This window comes from Chenopodium album, chromosome 15 (genome assembly GCF_948465745.1).
Source record: "Chenopodium album chromosome 15, dcCheAlbu1.1, whole genome shotgun sequence".
NCBI lineage: Eukaryota > Viridiplantae > Streptophyta > Magnoliopsida > Caryophyllales > Amaranthaceae > Chenopodium > Chenopodium album.
The window spans coordinates 31,099,768-31,121,747 of record NC_137848.1 but is presented as its reverse complement, the minus strand read 5'-3'; the positions used below and the strand labels follow the sequence as shown (position 1 = coordinate 31,121,747).

Below are 21,980 nucleotides of genomic sequence, written 5' to 3'. Positions count from 1 at the left end.
TCAAGTCTCACCATTGGAGATGATTTTAGCCACTACGGCCTTATATTGTTTATTTGCTTACAAATATCAAATTAAATAAAGGGAAATTTGCAATGGTAGTTATATAGTTTTGCTCATTCTCAATGGTAACAAAATATTTGGCAAATTCCCACAAATAGCATTACTTTTTATAAATTTCCTTAACATAACAATATTTTTACAATTTAGCAACTAAATAACTTAATTTAACAATAATTAACAAAAAAACTCTTTTAAAAAAAATAAACAAAAAAAAAAGACCACACTCCTCACCGACTTCCCACCCAGCCAGTCTAAAACCAGATCTCCCTCACCCAGCCACCTCTAGAACCACACACTCCTCACCGAAATCCCACACAGCCACCCCTAAAACCACAAACCCTCACCGAAATCCCATCCAGCCGCCTCTAATCCCCCATCCTTAACCGAAATCCCCACCTAGAAATCCCCAATGCCCAACCTATAGCCACGAAAACCCAACCCCGAATGAAAACACAGGAATATGGCAGGACGAAGGGCGGAATTTGGGGTTGCCAGTGAAAGGGAAGCGGTGGGCTATTGGGATTTTGACGGGGCTTTGGTTTCGTCGCTATGTAGGGTTCCGGTGAGGGGCAGGATGGGTTCGCAGGGTTCAGGCGTCGTTGGTGTGATTATTGGGGGTGGGGGTGGGGGTGGGGTTTCGATGTGTAGCCAGTAGCTTGGGGGTGGTTGAAGGGAGGGTTCTGTTACTTCTGTTTTTTTTTTTTTTTTTTTTTTTTTTTTTTTTTTTTTTTTTTTTTTTGGAAATAATCTAATTATTGTTTTATGAAGCTAATTAGTTGCTAATTGGAAGAATATTGTCATGTTAGAGAATTTTTTTTAAAGTAATGCTATTTGAGAGAATTTGCCAAATATTTTGTTATCATATTGAGAATGAGCAAAACTACATAGCTATCATTTGAAAATTTCCCAAAAATAAATATTCCACTGTAAATTAGTAACTTTTGATTTGCAATCGTTACCTATTATGTTAATATGTGATTATAACTTCTCGAGATTAATTAGGCCAAATTGCTTACGCCCACGGCTAGTAAATAAATGAAATTACTAGTACTCCACTAGAAAAAAATAGAAGTCATCTTCCAAAAATAAAAATGACATGAATTGGCCCCCAAGAAATTGAAGCTACCAGAGTTAGATTCTTCATGCTTATTCTTCGACGGCATACAGTACTGTACTGTACTGGTGGAGGACTTTGTAAGAGACTTGGAATTCAATTCTCCAATTTTCCAGTAATTCGGTATAATTTATTTCGCAAAAATCCTGCTAATTTTGATTAAAAAAAAAAAAATTATGGCAACATTCAGTCGATTATTTACAAGAAGAGCTTGTCGCAGTGCAATTTCTTCTTCTAAAACCGTAAACCCTACTTTTTTTGCTCAACCCCTTCAAACTCGTCTTTATCATGGTAATATTTTCTTTCTAATTTCTGGGTTTTCTTTGAATTTTACTCTTTAGTTCTTACTTTTTAGTTTCTTACCCTTATTTTATTGTTTGAAGTTTTAATTTTGGGTTCGAATATTAACAACATTTAGTGTTGAGGATGCTGTAATTTGAACCTTTGGCACATAAATTTGTACACTTTATAAGTAAAATTAATGGGGTTATGACATTGTTGTTTTAGCTGAACTTGCTTCTTGTTGGTAGAATGTAATTAAATTGAAAATGGTATGCCTGGTTTTGAAATTTAGTGGCGTTTCCGAATTGGGGTTTTTCTAATTTTAGTTAATTCTAGTTCTATTTATTGTTGGAAAGCAACACTAGATTGTATTGTTAATTTGTTATTTTAGGGGGGAAATATACAAGAAAGCAGCAGAATTAATGATGGCATGTTTAAGATTGAGCTGAAAGTTTTCTGATCCTATGAAATGTACCGACCTCTAAAGGCTCTATTTTGCTTGCTTGAGTTGATTGTTGGATGATAGTAGCTCAGAAAGAGTATTTTTCATGAATTCATATGTTGTTTTTTTTTATAATTGTGTGTAAATTACTATGAGTGTCTTGGAAGACATGAATCATGAATGCTCTTTAATAATAATGTTTTTACATCTTATTCATATCTTCCTGTCGATGTAATTATATAGAGATAGTTTGGTTGAGTGGTTGATTCTATACAGTTATACAACGAGAACATTCATCAATTTCGCTGCAATCATGTAATGTGCAGGTTATGGAACCCAGCAGCAAGTAACCAATGCATTTATAGGCCGTATTCTATTTTCTAGTTTTGAGTCTACCCGGTCACTTTGCATTCCGCTTGTGCTAGCTAGTGTTGTTGGTGTTGGGATTCTAGACGTGGCTTATGCAGATACCAGTGAGGTTTGTGCTAATTATCTAGATGGACTACTCTGTGCCAAGCCTAGTTTGTCTGCTTTTTTATTTATTTCGATTTTTTTATGTGCAACTTTGGAATTTTTATATCTCACAAATAATACTCCAAAGTTGCACATAAAAAAAAATCGGAGGTAGTATGATTTGTGTCGGAATTTTGGACTCTAAACTGTACTGCACAAAGTGTATATTGAATTATTATTTCTTGATTGCAATCTATCTTGAACTCATTGCAGGTTTCTGCTGATTCTCCCTTGCCACCTGATATCCCATCAAGTTATGATAACCTGGAAGAAATAGCAAAAAAGGAACAGTGCAGGTTGGAGGAACTTGTAAGAAGCAAAGGCATGAAGTATGGTTCTTATCCACAATTCACTGTTACACTAAAGGGCGAAAAGGTACACATACCGTATCACCCTAGTAAATTCCTGCGTCAAACACCTTTACTGCTTTATGAGAGGACTTATAGAGTTTTTATTTTAGTTCTGCGTCACCTTCTTTCTAATCTCCGTTTACTATCAAATTTCATTACGATATCACAAAAGTTACAAGAGGCGAGAAGCACAAAAAGGGGGCTAATACGTTTCCTTCCTATATGGACTGTTGAGGGATTGATACTTTGAATCATTGGCCCTGTAATCCTATGATGGTGTTCACAATCGTATTATTTCATTCTACTTGAGGAAAATAATAGAAATTTGAAATTTAGTAAAAATCATATAGAAGAAATGTTAATTTGATAAGATTGAGATATATTTTGGAAGCATACCAAGTGAATTTTTATTTGAGGAAGTTAATAAGGTGGGGAGTCAATGGTGGCTGTGACCACCTAAATGGCCTTTAGGGGTCTTGTGGGTCCATGAAAAGTACCCGACCTCTTTTCTTTCCGTGCCCGGAAAAAGTCTTTGATTGTCTAAACCGAAGACTATAATCTAATCTTTCAGATCATTTTCAAGTTTTCAAAATTTAAGTGACTTGGTGGGTATCATGGGAGACTAGGGATGGCAATGGGTCGGATCTGGACCGGGTCCGGATGAACTCGGATCCATAACCGTTTTTGTATCTAGGATCTAGACCCCAATATGTCTTATCTGCATCCTAGTGCAGCTAAGATAGCAATAACAAGCGGAGGCCCAAAACGCACGGTTCAAATCAAATAACCCAGATAACATGTCCGCAATCTGCCCAAATCAACACCATACTCTATTAAATGAACATTTAGTTAAAAAATATGAACATGAAAAAAAAATGAACATTTAATAACAAAAAATGAATACGTAAAAAAATGAACATTTAATACTAAAAAGTGAACATGTTATAAGAAAATGATCATTTATTAAAAATGAACATGATTATCATATAATCAAAAATTTGCTAGACCACGACCTTAAAAATGAACATTTAGTAAGAAAAATGAACACATAAAAAAAAAAAAAAAAAAAAAAAAAAAAAATCAACATTCAGTGATAAAAAGTGAACATGTCAAAAAAAAGAAATGAACATTTAGTAAATTAGAAATAAACCTTTATCATACAACCATAAAATTGGGATCATATACTTCAGAAATTCTCCAACTTAAAGGCAAATTCACTTTACATATCATATACTGCTTCATCACTTCTTACTTCTTTCTTCACTAATTCAGAGTCTTTGTCTTCCACAAATACAATTAATTTGTACTCACTAAAATATAACAAATAACAACAAATAATCAGAATTTTCATATCATCACAACATATGTTCATAATATAATCATCAATACAGTAGTTAAAATTATAAATATTTATCACTCTATATGTCATATTTGTTCATAATCAATAACAGAAATGTTCGTAATAAATAACAAAACATGTATATTCATAATAAATTGTTCAGATTTTTAACACTAAATGTTCAGATAATTTAACTTTCAACGTATTATATTTCACTTTCAACCTAATAAAAATGAACATTTCATAAAAATATATTAACACTTTAAAAAATGAACATTTAGTATTAAAAAATGGACACGTAAAAAATGAACATGTAACAAAAAGTTATGAACATTTAGGATATTAAAAATGAACAAGATTTTCATAAAGGTTCAAATTCATTGTATATAATTAGTAATGAAAAATAAAGATAAAATAAATTGTTGAAATATGTTCATTTTTATGTATTAAATGTTCATTTTCGGTGTACTAAATGCTCATTTTGTAATAGATGTTCATTTTTAAATTCCTACGTGTTCGTTTTTTTAACAAAAATTATATCCAAGATCGATTGTAATTATTTAAATTCTAAAAAATTAAATATACACCTTAAATCTAATCTTGATTCATCATAGAGAAAATAATTATTGATTTATAACATGATTAGAAATCAAAAGAAATCAAAAGAAAAAAAAATCAAAAGAAAGAGAGAGAGAGAGGAAAGAGAATATGACTACAAATTAAGCAATTCAACTGATATTCATTAACAATTGAGCAATTTAATTGATATTCATCACAAATATAATAATTTCAAATAATCAAACAATAAATCATCATGCATGATCAAAGAAATCATACAAATTGATAAAATCTAACCTCCGTTGTTTTCTTTGACCTTCGACTTTCTCTCTCCATTTTTTTTTCTTTCCTCTTTGATAAAGCCAATTGATTGAATCTGAAACTCATAGATTTAGAAAGAAAGGAGTACACCCATCAAAACACAAATCACTAACTCAAAAATTTATATAAACAAAGAAAAATCACACGGGAAAAATAATGTTGACAAAGGAACTCAAAGAAAAATGTTGAGGAAGAAAGGAGGAGGATAAATAAAGCTTGTATTTTGTTACAAAGTTGAAGCTGAAATAGCAGGGATGTGTTTCATTAATAGAAGCCTGCGTTTTGGCTTGTTGCAGCGAGCTTGGATGCATTAGAATGTAGCCAAGAAATTGCGTCTAGACTCGACCCGGATTCGTCGGGTTTGGAAAATGGAGACACGGATCCAGATCCGAAGGGTCCAACGGATCTGGGTTCGGATCCAGGTCTAATATATTTTGCCTAATTTTTTGTAACAAATGTAATGTTTGGGTCAAAAAATGCATTTCAAACTTCCGTCGGGAGTTATTAAGTTCAACCTAAATTAAAGTTATACAACTAATTTAATCTAAAAACACAAAGTAACCGACTTATACACTTATATTTTGAAGTAAAAATTATAAACAACGAAAAAAGTACAATGTTACAAATGAGCAAGTGAAAAAACAACGATGATATATCCAATATGAGTACCTAAAATTCATCGATTGAAAGGGCTAATCTTTATCACTACTAACATCATCAACATTTTTAACAAATAAACAAACAATTTTAGTTTTTTTAATAGGAAAATTAAAAAACGGGTAAACGGATCTGGATCTGGGTCTAGGGGCTAGACTTGGATCCAGATCCGTTTTTTTTCAGCAGGACCTGAATCCGACGGGTCCAAAATTTGAAGACCGGATCCATGGATCCGGGTCGGGTCCAGCAGGGTGACCTAAATAGATTTAGGTGTACAAAATTCCGAGAATGAGTTTGGTTCAATTATTGAAATTATGTTGTGTTAGTAGTCAATGTTGGTTTTATTCACCAACTTGGCATCACTGGGTCGGTGGGTCCTACTAAGGTGTCAGAAATCCTTCATTTGATTATCTAACCTAAATGGCTAAACCTACCACCCATTGCTTACCATGTCAAATTTTATGCATGGATTACATGGGTTGTTTACACCGTAATGTTTGTTGCTCAACCTCATTGTTAAATGTTGTTGTTTACAAATGTTGATAATGAAGTTTTTTGTGATGGAAAAGTATTCATAACGAATAATAATCATTATTGGTGGAAAATAGTCATGTTGTTTTTTCCCCATTTTCCTCTTTTTTTTATCAAATTGATTACATGAACAAGTATTACCTCTATTCTTGAAGAAAAACAAAAAAATACTTTTTCATTATGGTATTACAGAACGACAAGTACTCTACTCACATACTTTTTGTGGAGTCAAATAAATAAACTTTGATAAAAAATTATCATGTAGGATCTTGCTAGAATCGTTTCAATGTGTTGTATCAAATTTTCATAATTAGCACAAATATGTAATCAAAGATATAATAGGTTAAACATGTACGTTAACTACTACACAGAATCCAACTGAGTAAAAGAAAAAAAGAGAGTATTACTTATGAAGAGAAATAAATAAGTACTATAGTTTATGTAAACATTGCCCCTCATCACCAACATAAATAACCCTTCCTCCCTATTTTGATTTATAACATGCCACAAACCTGAAAAAACAAGCACCCTATGGCCCTCGAAAGCTCCCAAAGTGTCAAATACCCATCTCCATATTTTTCCCAAGCTTATCCTATATTTTGGATTTTCCCCCTTTACCCTATTTTTCCTATTATCACCCTTAATAAAAACAATTTCTTTGAAAAAAAAGTCAAAATTAAGATACCAATATGTTGGATTCTAGGAAAAAAAGGTTGTTATCACATTTTCACTTGTTTTGAGCCATTATTATGTTAAGAACATAAGATGGTGTGCATGGCCAAGTAATGTGCACATAAAAATCTCACTAATGTCTGATGATTTTAATGCTTCAAGGTCGAGTCACGTGTAGCCTGAAATGAAGCAGACCTGACCTTAGGCTATTTTCTCTCCCCCTAAAATGAAAAGGGGGAGGGGGGGGGGGGGGGGGGAATGAATGCTAGATTTAGGAGGGTGATGATGTTGTTTTGGTTCAAATCCCTAAAAGGTGAATTTTCTATGTTCCACTACCCTAGTGTAAACAAAAATTAAAAAAAAAAATATTAAAATAAAAAGTTTGCTACCTTGATGGAGAAAGGAAGAGTGAATCATGCCTCCTAGCTATACAATTGAGATTTTATATTGTCACTGCATGGATCATGTCCAATTGATCATATCAATAAACAAAGTGTGGAACTCAACTTTTCATGTGGCATTATTATTTTGTAAATGATTAGAAAAATGTAATTGTAATGTTGACTTGTATCCACTCAAGGTTATTAGCGCGTCTGTGTTCACCTGACCTTGCACGACCGTGCAAAAGGGTCATAGAAATACAAATTGATGTCGAGGCAGAAGGTTTTTTCCGCTCAAATTATAAGGGAATATCCGTGCAAAGGGAAGCAGAGCCTTAAAGTGCGCGTTCACGCAAGGCTTTCCCTATTCCAGCTTTTTGCCTCATGTTTTGTCCTCTGCCGTTCGATGCTTTGCTAAGATCCGTGTTTACCATGACAGCTACTTGTGCTTTGCCTTGGGGAGTAATCAATCAAAGCCTTAATCCTATAAGTGGGGTCAACTTGATGAACCAAATTTGATTATTCCGTGTAGTCATCGACAAATTTTTTGTCCCTTACGATCCAATGCCTCATCCTCATGCAAATCAATATATTTCATATCCGTCTTAACTCCTTCCAACCAAGTCATTTTCGGTCTCCCTCTCCCTCGTTTAACCCCTCAATAGTCCCACTCTTCCACTCTTCCTACCGGTGCCGTCTTACATGCCCAAATTAACGCAGACGACTTTCCCTTAGTTTGTCTGTAATGCCTACCACACCTACTTTCTTGCGAATAACCTCATTTCTAATTCTATCTCTTAGAGTGTTCCCGCACATCCACTTAGCACATTTCCATAACTTTCATCTTTTTAAGGTGCTCCTTTTTGAAAGTCCAACATTTTGTACCATAGAGCAATACTGGTCTTATGGCAATCTGGTAGAATTTTCCCTTCAACTGTAAGGGAATGCTTCGGTCACATAACACTCCCGTGGTGCCTCTTCATTTAAGCCACCCCGACTTAATCATGTGGGTCACGTCTTGATAAATGTCACCATTATTTTAGATGATCGACCCAAGGTATTTAAAACATTCACTCATGGTCAAGTCATATCCATCTAGATACCAGACACACCACCTCATTGCATGTTCCCCTCTAAAAACCAAAGAGACATGTTAAATACTACATATATAGTTTTACTCAGACTTAGCTTAAACCCTCTAGATTCCAACCATTGCCTCCATTGCTCTAACTTGGAATTAACCCCATCTTTTATTTCATCCACTAAACATTATCATGTGCAAACATCATACACTATGGATTTTCATTTTGAATTGGTGTAGTTACTTCACTAGAACCGTTGCAAAAAGAAAAGGGCTTAATGCAGACCCTTGATGCAATCTAATTGTAATAGGAAAATCTTTTGTCAACCCTTCACATGTCCTCACATTTGTTGACACATCTCGATACATATCCTTAATCAGGTCCACGTACCTTCATGGGATACCTTTCTTCAACAATGCCCACCAAAGTATCTCTGTCTTAATCAATAAAGACCATATGAAGATCCTTCTTCTTTCCCTATAAAACTCCATCATTTGACTTATTAAATGAATTGCTTCCATAATGGATCTCCCCAGCATAAAACCAAATTGGTTATCCGAAATGTTTGTGCATGCCCTCAACCTATGTTCAATCACTCTTTCCCACAACTTCAGAGCGTGGCTCATAAGCTTGATCCCTTGATAGTTAGAACAATCTTGAGCGTCTCCTTTGTTTTTATAGAGCGGGACCAAGGTGCTCTTCCTCCAATCTTGCGAAATCCTTGTAGTTTAATCTAAGGGGTTTTTAGGGTTCTTATGTTATAAAAGAACCATTGAGTTTTAGGTTTCATTAAGCTAATGAAGCCATTATTGACTCCTTGTATTTTCCTCTTGTTTCCTCCATTAAAATGAAGAAAAGCTCTCGAATCCCCCACCTATGAAGTAGGTCTAATTGATCAAACCACGTAAATTCTTATGTGATTTTGTTATCTTCTTTGTTGCTTTCACATATATTATTTTTCATTGATCTTGTACCGCATAAATCAAACCTTACACCGCCTATTTCATAACAGAGTCAGTGTGCAAACTGATAGCAAACAGTTATGCTTAAGAATTGAGACTCTTTTCCCTTGGCTTGTGCACAAAAATGATTTGATTAGAGTGTTCTGATGGATTAAATTATTCTCTTCTCTCACAATGCTTTACTTTATACATCTAAGTATATATCATGTTAAGGCTCACAATGTCAAAAGATAAGAACAAATTTACTAGTTATTGTAGAGAAGGCTGTTTGCGTTGTGCAGCCCTGTTTGTACATTTTTCTTTGCTCTTATGATATCGGTTCTTTTTTTTTTTTTCCTTTTTTTTCTTTTTTTTTTTTTTGGGAATCGTTGTCTGCAATAATAATGGTCCTTTATGAAAGTGTAGATTGCTATCAAGTTTCCAGTACCCAGTTATTGCGATATCCCTGGACTGATAGTAAACCTTGCTTTAAGCCTCAATGGTGGTTCAGTAATGGATGTTCAATTTAGGGCCAGGTGATTTCAAAGTTTAAGCTCCTTCAACTTTTTTGGCTTTTCTTTTTACATATTTTGGACGTCATATCTGTTTATGCTATTTCAGTTTCATTACTATTGTTATTAAATCTGCTTTTATCAATTAACACTTTTTTTTTTTTTATTTATTTATTTATTTTTAGCCTGTATATTTTCAGCATAGTTACTTCGCTGCTAACACTCAGTCTCCCAAATGGAAAGAGAGAAAGTGGAAAGAGTAAAGTTGGGGGGGAAAACATTTCAAATGACAGCGATCTATGTGTTTTAATATTTAGGCCACTGATAAGTCCTCATAAGCTGGTAATTATTGCCTATAATTTAATCTTGATAGGTTATACTGTCCTTATAGATGCTATATGCCCTATTTTGATATCAAAGAGAGTATTGCTCGCATCTAGCATTTGAATTGATGTTTTTGTCGCTGGTATACTTTCAGAAGTTTGAGATCCTAAAGAAAGGAAGCTTTAGTCCCGCAGAGCTTGAGGCTCTAGTCTCTATCATGCAAATAGCTGGTGAAAGGTCAGGGCAGAGCAAAGCTGGTGAAAATCCAGGGCAGAGCAAAGCTGGTGAAAGACCAGGGCAGACCAAAGCTAATGAAAGACCAGGGCAGACCGAAGCTGGTGAAAGGCCAGGGCAGAGCAAAGCTGGAGAAAGAAGTAGCTCTGCAGGAACACCATCGACAAGTAAATCAATTACTAGTTTGGAAGCCATGGGCGTACGTGTATTCGGCCTTGATGAACCACTTGTTGGTAATGCCAATGAAGAGGTGACATGGGATACCATTGCTGGCTATGATCAGCAAAAGAGGTATTTAAAATTCAGGGCTTTGACGGCTTGTTTAGTTGAAGATCGTAGACTTTTAAGAGATATTTGATATGTTTTGCACATACTTGTGAAGTAATAGTCATTGAATGTCAAGTAATTAGGTTCAGTAGGGGATGAATTGTAAATGTTTAGTAGGGGAGAGTGATCTCCTTGACCTTTTTATATGTGTGCCTTTTATCTAATAGTTGCAACTGCAGTGTCTCAGTTAAGATACTTCATGTATAAGAGACAGCTTATTTAATGAGATTTCTACATACTTCATATGCGACTCCTAAAATTCTGCCTGATCAACGCTATATGATTCATTAACCCTTTTTTTTCTTTCCTCATTTTCTCTCTTACAGGGAAATAGAGGATACTGTACTATTGGCTTTGCGTAGTCCTGAAGTTTATGATGACGTTGCCCGTGGGACTCGGCGAAAATATGAGTCGAATAGACCCCGAGTTGTGCTTTTTGAAGGCTTTCCAGGTTTTCCTTCTATGATAACTGAAACTATGCTGTCAACACATTTTGTCTTGTCTATGCCTATATTATAAAGGAAATAACAAACTATGTTTCCCATCTTGTGACCGTCAGTCTTATGCATATACTTTGTGCTTAGGTACTGGGAAAACATCTTGTGCTCGTGTTATTGCTAATCAAGCGGTAAGCCTTTATTCTCTGTAATGATCTTTGATGATGGATTTGCTGCTCTACATCTAGTATGATATAATTTTCATGAGTGTTAATTGTGCTTTTTTACTTTTTAGGGCTAATGTTGTCTTATACCTTTCCAGCTGTGAAATGACCAGTCAGTCTTTAATTACATGTAATAAATATATAATAATTAAATGTAGTTTGTTGAAGAATTATGTATGCTACATATTGTTGGTTTACTTATGCGGTTTCATAGTATTGTTTATTTGAGTTTCATAAACAAAATGAATTATCTAGGCCCTGCAATTGGAATGCAGTATATTCTTCCAGTCAATGGACTTGATAGATTATTGTGGATAAGAAACTAGGCTGCTTATATGAGCATGTGATCAATGAAACACCTGACAGTTAGTCCATTAGTTGAGAATGCAAATTTGTAATCATGATGTTCGTGCTCATGGTCTGAAAGACCCAAATGAAGTGTCAAGTGTCCATATCCACGTTAAGTTTCTAAGATCCAACATGATTACTTGAGGTGATATAAAAAGCCTCGAGTAATATAGCTGTTATTGTAGTACTACTCTAGCTTTGCATATTGTTCATTACCCAAAAAAAAAAGGTCATAGGTATGTATACTAAGGCTCCCAATATCCAATTGTAGATATGTGTTGGTTGAATTGCAATAATCCGTATATTCTGCTAATTTTTTTTTTTCTTAGGACAATAATTCTATGTGGTGAAACCTTAAATTGAGTTGCAGAAAGCGCTTGTATTTTTCATGTCACTCAATTTGTTTATGATGTTTATATTATTATAATCAACAATGTTCTTTTTTGGTGTGCCTTCTAGGGGGTTCCACTACTTTATGTGCCATTGGAGGTCGTCATGTCCAAGAATTATGGTGAAAGTGAGCGTCTCCTTGGGAACGTTTTCTCTCTTGCTAAGGAGCTTCCAAATGGTGCGATCATCTTTTTGGACGAGGTACCTGACATCATGCTTGCATGTGTTATTAGGAAGAAAATTTTTTTTGAGGCCGTTTGGTTGGGGGTATTCATCAAAAGGAATTGGAATCAACTGCCCTCATTCCCTTTGTTGTTGTTTGTTAGACTTTTTTTTCCCATTCCCTTTACCCTCTCCATTCCCCCAAATCCTTCTAAATTGATTCCCCACTCCCCCTTAGGTATTTCCATTCCCATTTCTTAGCCAACACCACACCACCATACCACCACCCTCTTACCTACCCAAACTGCCGGAAAACACAGCCACCGCATTGCGCCGCTTCCCGCACTCTTCGCCGGCACTACCCCGCCCCTCGTCGGCCTCCGTACAACTCTCCCCTCCCCCGAAAAACTTCCCTCAACCCCGAAAAAACCCTAGAAACCATTCTCCCTTGCCGTAAAACCCGTCGGCCGCCCTTCCCCCACCCTCGAAACCCGGGTTTCGAGGGTGGGGGAAGGGCGGCCGACGGGTTTTACGGCAAGGGAGAATGGTTTCTAGGGTTTTTTCGGGGTTGAGGGAAGTTTTTCGGGGCTGATGGAGGTTTTTCGGGGGAGGGGAGAGCTTTGCGAGGGGTGGGGAAGGCCGGCGAAGGGAGGCGAATGGCAAGGGAGGTGCGGCGAGAGGTTTGGTGGCTGGAAATGGTGGAGAGTGAAGGTTGCAGGTGGTTGTGTGGTGGTGGTGGGACTGGTGGACCTCATTCCCTTTGTTTTTAAAACAAATAACATAGAAAATTTTAGATATTTTCATTCCATTCCTTTTCTTTCCCTTTGTTCATTCCATTCCAATTATCCCATGCGAACCAAACGGCCCCTAAGTATTCTATATTCCTATATACTAAGGTCTTTTTTGGTTGCACTCAAATTATGGGGAAACACAAATTCATTAATGGGTAGTTGTTTGTTTAACATAATATAGTAAAAATGTAGGAAGTTGAAATTCCGTAGAATATTGGAATTCCTACAAAAAGGGAATTAAAATTACCCACCCCTACTTTGGTCACTCAAACTTCACATGAAATTACATTATAGTCATTATTGCCTTTAAATTTTGGGAAAGTAGTTAGAGCTGAGTTATTATTATACTCCATACATGAGCATTACATAAAGTTCATTCATGGAAAATATAGTATCCTTTATGTCAACCAAACATGATTATAGTATTTCCTAGGAATTTTAACTTCTCATGCAATGTAACTTCTTATAGGCATTTAATTCCCATAAGTAACCATATGAGGCCATATTCTTTTTGTCCTTGAATTAGGCCACATTTGCTCAGGGGCCATCTCTCATGAGTTTAGCTGAAATACCGTATAATCTTCGTTATACTAAGGTAGTACATAGTTGGAACTCTTCTAAGGTTATCATTAAGATGAAATTTGGAAAGTTCAAACTTTGACTTGTTATAATTTAAAAAGTGGCGTATTATTTTGGGGCAATCTAAAATAGATCTGGCTTATTATGTTAAGATGGAGGATATACCTAGTTTCTTGCAGCTCATTTAGCATTTCATGGACAGTCTCAATTAATCTTATTACTAACATGACCATATGTGAATCCTGCAGGTTGATTCTTTTGCTATTGCCCGTGATGGTGATATACATGAAGTTACACGGAGAATTTTATCGGTGTTATTGAGGCAGGTAAAGCAGTCTTCAACTTGGCAGGAGTTCTAAAGAATGAAATTGTTCATATGCTAGTTGCTAGCTAAGTACTTTGACCATGCCTCTAGGCCTGGAGTTTGACAAGTATTGAATAATTGTTTGAAGTGAGAGAATGAGAACATGATCTGCTTATAAACTCCTTTGAAATTGAGATGCAAAAGGCCAAGAACTAAATGAATGTTCTGCTTTTGCCTTTATCAGCCGCTTAGTCCTCTCCAACTAGCCATCTCTCTCTGTGTATTGTGCCTTCTCATAGTTCCTCTTAGCTTTGTCATTCTTGAAAGTATTTTCAGACCAAGCCACACCTCATAATCTTCCGGTTTGGCATGATCGAGCCAGGAATCTGCTCTCTAACCCTTTCCAAATCGAGCTCTCTCTTGACACTCAATGACATCTTGCTTCTTTAGCCTGTCAAGAGATTACTTAAAATCTACCGTGGATTAAAAATTTAGTGTGTACCAGTTGAAATTTTCTTAACTTCTAATTTCAGCCATTTCATGTTGCAAAGATTCTCAAATTTTGTATTTGTGAGAAGTTTATGTTATACTTTTTCCGTTCCCCTAATATTGCAACATTGGGAAGGGGACACGGATTTTAAGAAAAGGAGCAAGATAGAGAGGAATAAAGATAAGGACCCATGAGATGAGGAGAGAGAAAACATATGCAAATAGGGAAATGTTGCAATATTTGTGGAACGGAGGAAGTACTTATTTAGTTATTATATAAAACCATGACCAGAGTTCTGTATTATATAATGCCTTGGTACAGATTGATGGTTTTGAACAAGATAAGAAGGTGGTGGTGATTGCTGCAACAAACAGAAAGCAGGATATTGATCCTGCTCTTATTAGGTACAGTAAATGCTACTTAATCTTGTAAGAAGCCTTCTTCAAATCTTATTTGCATTTTCATACTTAAGAGGCAAAAACTACAATTTAGTTCCTTGACCATCTCTGCGTTTTATTTTCGGCCGGTTCGATTCGATGATTTTCTTTGGTCTACCTGATCAGCAGAATCGGCAGAAAATAGCAGCTCAGTATGCCAAGCACCTGACCAATTCTGAAGTGGATGAGTTTGCTTCAGTCACTAAAGGGTAAGCGAAGTTCAACTGTTTTTGCACTGATTTGCATTGACCATTGGATATGGGTTCAATGATCATGGAATTACAGATAAATATCAAATACTAGGTATGTGCATTTGGTCATATTCTTGTGGAAATTAATATTACTCCATGCAGTTCACGTTATGTGTCTCTTCATAGATTAAACATTCGCCGCTTCCCTTCTAACATTTTGAGTTTAAGTTTCTTTTCACCTTAAAGTTCTAAGTTCAAGTTTTTAAACAAAACTTTGGAGATGTATGTTTAAGTTAATACATGTGCCATTAGGTTTAATTAAGGCTACCAAATTCCAGTTTACAACTAAATCAAATTTAAAGAGGGTGTTTTGAGCTGAAAAGAACAAAGTGGAATAAACAAATAAAAATACTACCTTTGTTTATAGTGATGATCATTGCTCTGAATTCTCTTAATTTGTTCCTCTTCCACAATAAGCTTGTCTGGACGGGATATCAGAGATGTATGTCAACAGGCAGAACGTTGCTGGGCGTCCAAGGTAAGTTTTCTTACCCCCCTAGCCTCCTCTGAACATATTCCCTCGTCTCAAGGCAAACTTGCACCTTCATAGACGTTTGTAAATGTGTCATAATTGAAAAGAAACTAATTGTACTATCAACAGGTTATTCGGAACAAAGAAATTAACACTTCTATTGACGCTAAAGAAAGATCCCTTCCACCTCTACAAGAATATATCGAAAGTGCAATATCTCGGAAGAAAACCCTTTTTGAGATTGAAGAGCAAAGGAACCAAAAACAGAGTCGTCACCTTGATAAGTGCCATTGGACATGAGTTGATGAGATTATAGATTTGGCATCGAGCATAGCGTGATCAGATATTCAGATTGATCTTGTATTCTGACTCTTTATACTTTATATAGAGTATGTAGGAAGATCTCTAGCCATATTGCGGTATACAACATCAAGTGTTAATACTTGTTTGTTAACGGCCAAGTCATCCACCCGTATAGACATTATATTAGAATTACGGTGTACATGTTAGGAATATTGTTGGTCATTTAGTCAGTAAAAGTATGAATATTGTTCCTTGTAATAATTGTTCTCTAATTCCCATCCTTTCTTCTGACGTATTAGGAATTCCTCTCGTAATGAGGGTTTTCTAATATTTTCTTTGTTCTTACCATTAAAAAAAGGAAAATGCTATACATAGCCCTTATGGTTACGTAAATATTAAATTTACACTTGAAAATCGTAAAAAGTTAAGTAATCATAAAATCATAAACACTAATTACATTGATTTACGTGTGTTTTGTTATAAATTTCTAATTTTATATAATTTTTAAAAGTCTATTTAATGCTTATATATACTTAGGGCTATATACAGCACTACACTTAAAATATATATATATATATATATATATATATATATATATATATATATATATATATACAACTCTTCCTAAAACTATGTAGTACTCCAATAAAATAGTGTATTCAAAAATTACTTTTTTGTTGGAGAAAGAACATGGAAAGGCAATAAGATTAAATGATATTGTAATAAATAAAGTCACAAATCAACTAAAAATCCAAAGTAATCACTTCCATAACTAACATTACAATTTGTGTAGAAGTGTAGGACCATAACATTACTTAACAATAACAGTAGTAGATAAAATAAGTAGCTAAAAGGTAAAGCTAAAGCTAACGGCCCTTTCCAACAAAAAGAGTGAAAAAAGGAACGACGTCGTGTTTCCCGCTGCATGCTTTCATTACTGATGCAGGTCAACATCTTGGACAAAAACACACCTCAGTCAAAGTAAAAGCTTAACCGAGCGGTCCAACACCATCATAATTAAATTTAAAATAAATGAAAAACACTCATCTAAAAGAAGCCTTTGCACAAAGAACATCTTTTGTGCAAAAAATATTACATAAAAAGAAAAAAAATATTAAAAAGTTTTGTTTTTTCTTTTTTTTGATGTAAAAACAATTAATAAGTTAACCATCTCATTAACCTAAATAATCCCAATAAAACCCAAGATTTGTCTCCCTTACTAAAATCCCAATCTCAATAAATCATTTTTTTTTTCTAAAAAAACGAAAAAAAAAAAAAAAAAAAACCCAAACTGTTACTCTCATCATCAAAAAGGGCATATTAGTCTTTTTAAAAACTTTCTTTTAATTATATTAAATTAGATAACTAAATAAATAGGCATGGGAGTAGCAGAGATCACGTGCGACGGTTCCATATTAAGATCCTTGAGACTAATATACGGGATCTCCAAATCACCTTTTCTTGTCGGTGTCAGTGTTCCGGCAATTGGGCCGGAAGTTGGGCGGGTGGTGGTCCGACAAGGAGATGTGGGCTCCGACCCAATTAAGCTATCGGTGAAGTAAATTGGGCCGGAGATGGACCCACCTTTGTAAGGCTGCTGCTGGTTGTGGTTGTGGTAGTCAAGTGAGCTTGGTCGTTGATTTTGGGCGGCCCATTTAGTTTTGAAGAAGAGCACTGCGTTCTTCCACCACCATTGACGCCTCTTTTTCTTTGAACACTTTTTTGCGTCGTCTTTTGAGATTGGTTTTTGGAGTTTGAAATGGAGGGTGTCTATTGATCTTGTTGTTGCTTCCCTCTTATGCTTCCTCGCCTCCTCCAACACCTTCAGTCAAAAATATTCGATATTATTTCCCCCGTCGAAATTCAGTTGTCACATAACATTTGATAATATAAAATACTAAACATAAAAAGTCAAGACAAGAAGAACATTTAGAGAAGACGGAAGGGAGATTAGTGACTACTAATAAAATCTAATACGAACTTAGTTAATTATTATGTACAACTTTGGAATAATATTAAATTTATCGATTTAGATTTAGTTGTTACAATACTAGTCTATTGAATTTATTTATGAGCTATCTATATAAAATTAACGATATCGATTAATTTGAAACGGAAGGAGTAAGAAATGAATACCTGAAAGTAATCGATCTGAGGGTCGAAGCCGTAATCGCTGAAATGGTTAGGTTCAAGCATGGAGAAAACAGGGGATTTAGATGACATAATTGTTGATTTTGGTTATCTTCTACCTGTATTTGATCAAGTAATTATATAAGGAGTAAGTAAGTTGCTGTTGGTTAGAATATGGAGTAGAAGAGAGAGAGTGAGTTTGAGTTGCGAGGGAGTGACTTTAGCAGGAAGACAAGTGGGGTGGGGGTGGGGGGGGGGGGGGGGGGGGGGGCTCAAGAAGAGTAGCTTGAAAATAACGGTAAAAAAAGAAAATGATGAGAGTGGTAATGAAGAAGGCTGACTAAGTAATGAGTTGATCACATCATCCAACGGTTTTGCTTGCTAAAATAGGGAGTGGAGTGGAGTGGAGTGAGAAGGAACACTATTAGAATATTAAATGGGGCAATTGCTTAGAGATGGGAGATGGAAGGAGTCAGTCAGCATAATCCCGTGAGAAAAGTTGAACCAAATCATGTGGGGGTGAGGGTATTAAACTAACCATCATATTCTCAACCGTATTGGTCATCTCCACTAATTTTTTAAGCTATTGTTTGATCTGATCGGAATATTTCTTGGTGTTATCTGATTGTCTAGTTTGGTTAAAATTTAACTTTAATTGTATATCAAATTATCAATGTATAAAAATTCACCCTCACCCTTCTTGTGATCAAAGAGGCCCCTATATCTTATCATAAGAAAAAAATCTTAAAAAAAAGTCAAGTGTACTCCTTTTTTTTAAAAACTAGTTTTAATCTCGTGCAATGTGCGAGTTTCTTTTTAATTTTTAACATAGAGTACCCTGTTTTTTTTTTTTTTTTTTGCAATTTAAGGTAATTAGGTTCCAACACTTTATAATCCTTAATTAATTATAATTATTCGATTCTAAATAATTTTAGCTAAAAACCTATTCTCCTAATTACACCATTCGTTGAGCCACTATACTCTCTTGGAAGAGAGGGCGAACTCCCTTGCGAAACAGGAAACCCTACTTTGCGAGAGAAGTGATTCTCCGGCTAGCCATGGCTGATGACCTTGCTAATCAGTGCTCTAATTTGTGAATTTCGGATCTAGGAAGGAGATTGTGGATGTCGGAGGTGTCGAAGATGCCGAGTCTGAAGAACGTTTATCCCTTATGCTTGTGGGGGAATTGATTTGCTATCGTAACATTAATACAGAGACTTTAAAAAGAACCATGATTCAATCATGGGCGGTATCGAAGAGAGTGGTTATTAGGCGATTGGAAGTAATCTATTTGTCTTCCAATTTTTCATTGGAAAGACAAAAATAAAGTTTTGTAGGGACGACCATGGTGTTTCGAAAATAACTTGCTGGTCCTCAATAAAGTGGCTAGGAATGAACAGCCGACAGATGTTTTGCTCACTCACTCCCCTTTCTGGATTCGATTGGAAAATTTACCATTCAATCGGCGTTCGGTTGCGGTAGCGAAAACTCTTACGACTTCTATGGGTGAATTGATGGACATAGAACAGGATGATTTTTTACTTGAGAAATATAGGAGAGTTAGATTGAATCTGGACATCACTAAACCCTTACGACGTTTCCTAAACATGAAAGGGCGAGATGGAAAGATTGTTCGAGTAGAGTTAAAGTATGAGAGACTACCATTCTTCTATCTCATGTGTGGTGTAATTGGCCATAGTGAGAGAGATTGCTTAAATGTTACAGAGGAAGATCAATCACAGGGAATGGGTTGGAGTCTTCGACTTCGAGCCACTCCTCGAAAAGGGAGACAAAAGTTGATTGAAGAGGTGGAAGAAGTGAAAGCAAGTAGGAAAGTTTTATTTGTCAATAAGAAGGCTATTGAGGAGAAGGAGAATAATAGTAATGGCTCGGAGAGCTTCATGATTCATGATACTGCAGGGGAAAAGAGGATGATTACTATTTCTAAGGAGACTGAAGCTCACTCCAAGGAGTACACTAGGACACTTTCATTAGATGATACCTCTCCAGATTCGATAGAGGGCAGTGAGGTGATGAGGGAGGAGAGGGTGAATGATGGGGAACTAACTAATGTGGAACCTTTTACCTTCACGGCCTCTTTGGGTTCAGAAAAGGGTCTTGCAAAAAAAGGGGTTAAATTAAAAAGAGAGGGAGAAGGGGTGGTCAGAAGAGGGGGAAAGGGTAGAAGGGAGTTGTGGGAAGAGAAAAGAAGTGTCAACAAGAGATGAGATGGAAGTGGATGAAGTTGCCAAGCCTGCTCGTGTTAACGTCACTCTGAGTTCTTTTGAAGTAGCGAGAGTTGGTGAAACCCAATCTCGCGAACCATGAATCTGATATGTTGGAACTGTCGGGGGATTGGAAAACGCCGATCAATAAGGCACTCCATAGATGGTGCCTTCAATATGCCCTGAATTTGCTGTTCATTTAGGAGACGAAAATAAATAAAGCCGAGTCCGAAAATTGGAAGAACAGGTTCGATTTTAACTCTGCAATTGGAGTGAGTAGTATTGACTTATTAGGAGGGGTGTGCATTTACTGAAAGAGTGATAAAATAACTTTTACTTTGGTTTCGATTTCCCGCAATCACATATCTGGGGATATAATTGAGGATGGGAGTTTAACGTAGAGATTTGTCGGGCTGTATGGTTGGCCGGAGACTACAATAAATGGAAAACTTGGCAACTCATTTGAAACATATGCGCTTCATTTGATGGACTTTTGCTGATTGGTGGTGATTATAATGAAATACTAAGCTACGAGGAGAAACAAGGGGGGGGGGGGCTTGTAGGACTTTAGATACTATAAGCGAAATTGCATGAATCTTATCCATAAGCATCTAAACACCAAGATCAATGCATAACACATATAGAACAAATAATAATACCTCCGAAGCGTGATTCCACGTTGATTGAGCAACAACTATGGGAGATAAAGAACCTCAAGCGTGATTCCTCTACTTGGTCCACATGCACAAATTAAACCTCCACTGATGCTAGTTAGTCGTGATCGAACCTTTTCAATTAACCTTGTACGGAGAGGAAAGGAATGAACCAACCAAGATTCACCACCACGAACACCACACGCCACCTAGGGGTGGCCGGCCGTACGGAGGGGGTGAGAGAGAGGGGAGGGCGTGCGTGAGAGAGGAGATATAGAGCTCGAGGTTTTTGGGAATTAGTTGCTTATTTCACAATAAACTGACTTGTTAATTGTGACTTAATTCAACCTTAGTCATGTTCTTTATTTATAGATCATATCTAGAAATAAGAGTCCATGTCAAGCCCAAATTCCTAACTCTAATCTAACTACTCTTGCCCAACTCCATTCATGGTCCATCATATCCTCATAAGGCCCATTTATGAGCCTTTAACTTGTTTAACCCAATACCCTTGTTGTGTGACCTCATAGGATCCATTCTATTGGGCTTTAAACTATTTGACTAGCCGAAAGATCATTTATCATATCTAGCAACAAACAATAACGACCCAAAAGAATAAACTTATTATCTCCATAATAGTGATCCTTGATACATCTAGTAATTGAACTTATCGAAAACATAATTCCTTCAATCTCCCACTTGTCTGAGATAAGCATATTCAAATTCCTTAAGTCAATGTGCATCGATTTGATAATATGATTGCATCTCATGTCGTGATCATATTAATCTACAAATCTTTTCTTGAAATCCGAGTTAGAATTACAAAACAAATGATTATTGTGTAATCGATTTGAGCACGACCATGCATTTTCTTAATTCTCCCTCTTCAAGGGGCCAAGACACATTCCTAATTAAATAGGTAGACTCAATCCAATCTTATGGCAACCAAGGCTCCCATTCAATTCTTGAAGTAACTAGGAAACATCCTTTATAATCTCCAGTTACGGGCAGACGTTTGAATGTACCACACTTAAATCAATCATTGAATGGAATCAGTGTTCCACTCATGTCAAAGGAATCCACTAATATATCCAAAAGCTCTATACTTGAACTTCAAAGTAGGTCTATAGTTCGATCATGCATCA

General features: G+C 35.9%; 2 protein-coding genes across 6 annotated transcripts; one reads left to right on the top strand and one right to left on the bottom strand.

Annotated features, from left to right (window-relative positions):
* The first annotated feature begins 296 nt into the window (after positions 1–296).
* LOC145583087 (uncharacterized) lies at positions 297–16,113 on the top strand. 5 transcript variants are annotated; one of them, XM_081640220.1, is made up of 14 exons: positions 297–1,465; positions 2,225–2,376; positions 2,625–2,786; positions 9,669–9,778; positions 9,955–10,096; positions 10,233–10,603; positions 10,966–11,090; positions 11,224–11,267; positions 12,108–12,239; positions 13,819–13,896; positions 14,686–14,768; positions 14,928–15,010; positions 15,470–15,530; positions 15,654–16,113. In XM_081640220.1, exons 1-12 carry the CDS (start codon positions 1,351–1,353, stop codon positions 14,944–14,946), a joined length of 1,533 nt encoding a protein of 510 aa, XP_081496346.1. In that variant the 5' UTR covers positions 297–1,350; the 3' UTR covers positions 14,947–15,010; positions 15,470–15,530; positions 15,654–16,113. The 5 variants fall into 5 exon arrangements, with proteins under 5 accessions (XP_081496346.1, XP_081496344.1, XP_081496342.1 ...); XM_081640218.1 differs by having other exon boundaries at positions 9,940–10,096; positions 14,931–15,010; XM_081640216.1 differs by having other exon boundaries at positions 9,940–10,096.
* Positions 16,114–16,549: 436 nt separating this feature from the next.
* Positions 16,550–18,178, bottom strand: LOC145582134 (uncharacterized). Its single transcript, XM_081639154.1, has 2 exons — positions 17,964–18,178; positions 16,550–17,649 (listed from the first exon to the last, which is right to left on the bottom strand). The coding sequence occupies exons 1-2, from the start codon at positions 18,048–18,050 to the stop codon at positions 17,185–17,187; spliced, it is 552 nt and encodes a 183-aa protein (XP_081495280.1). The 5' UTR covers positions 18,051–18,178; the 3' UTR covers positions 16,550–17,184.
* Positions 18,179–21,980: the final 3,802 nt, after the last annotated feature.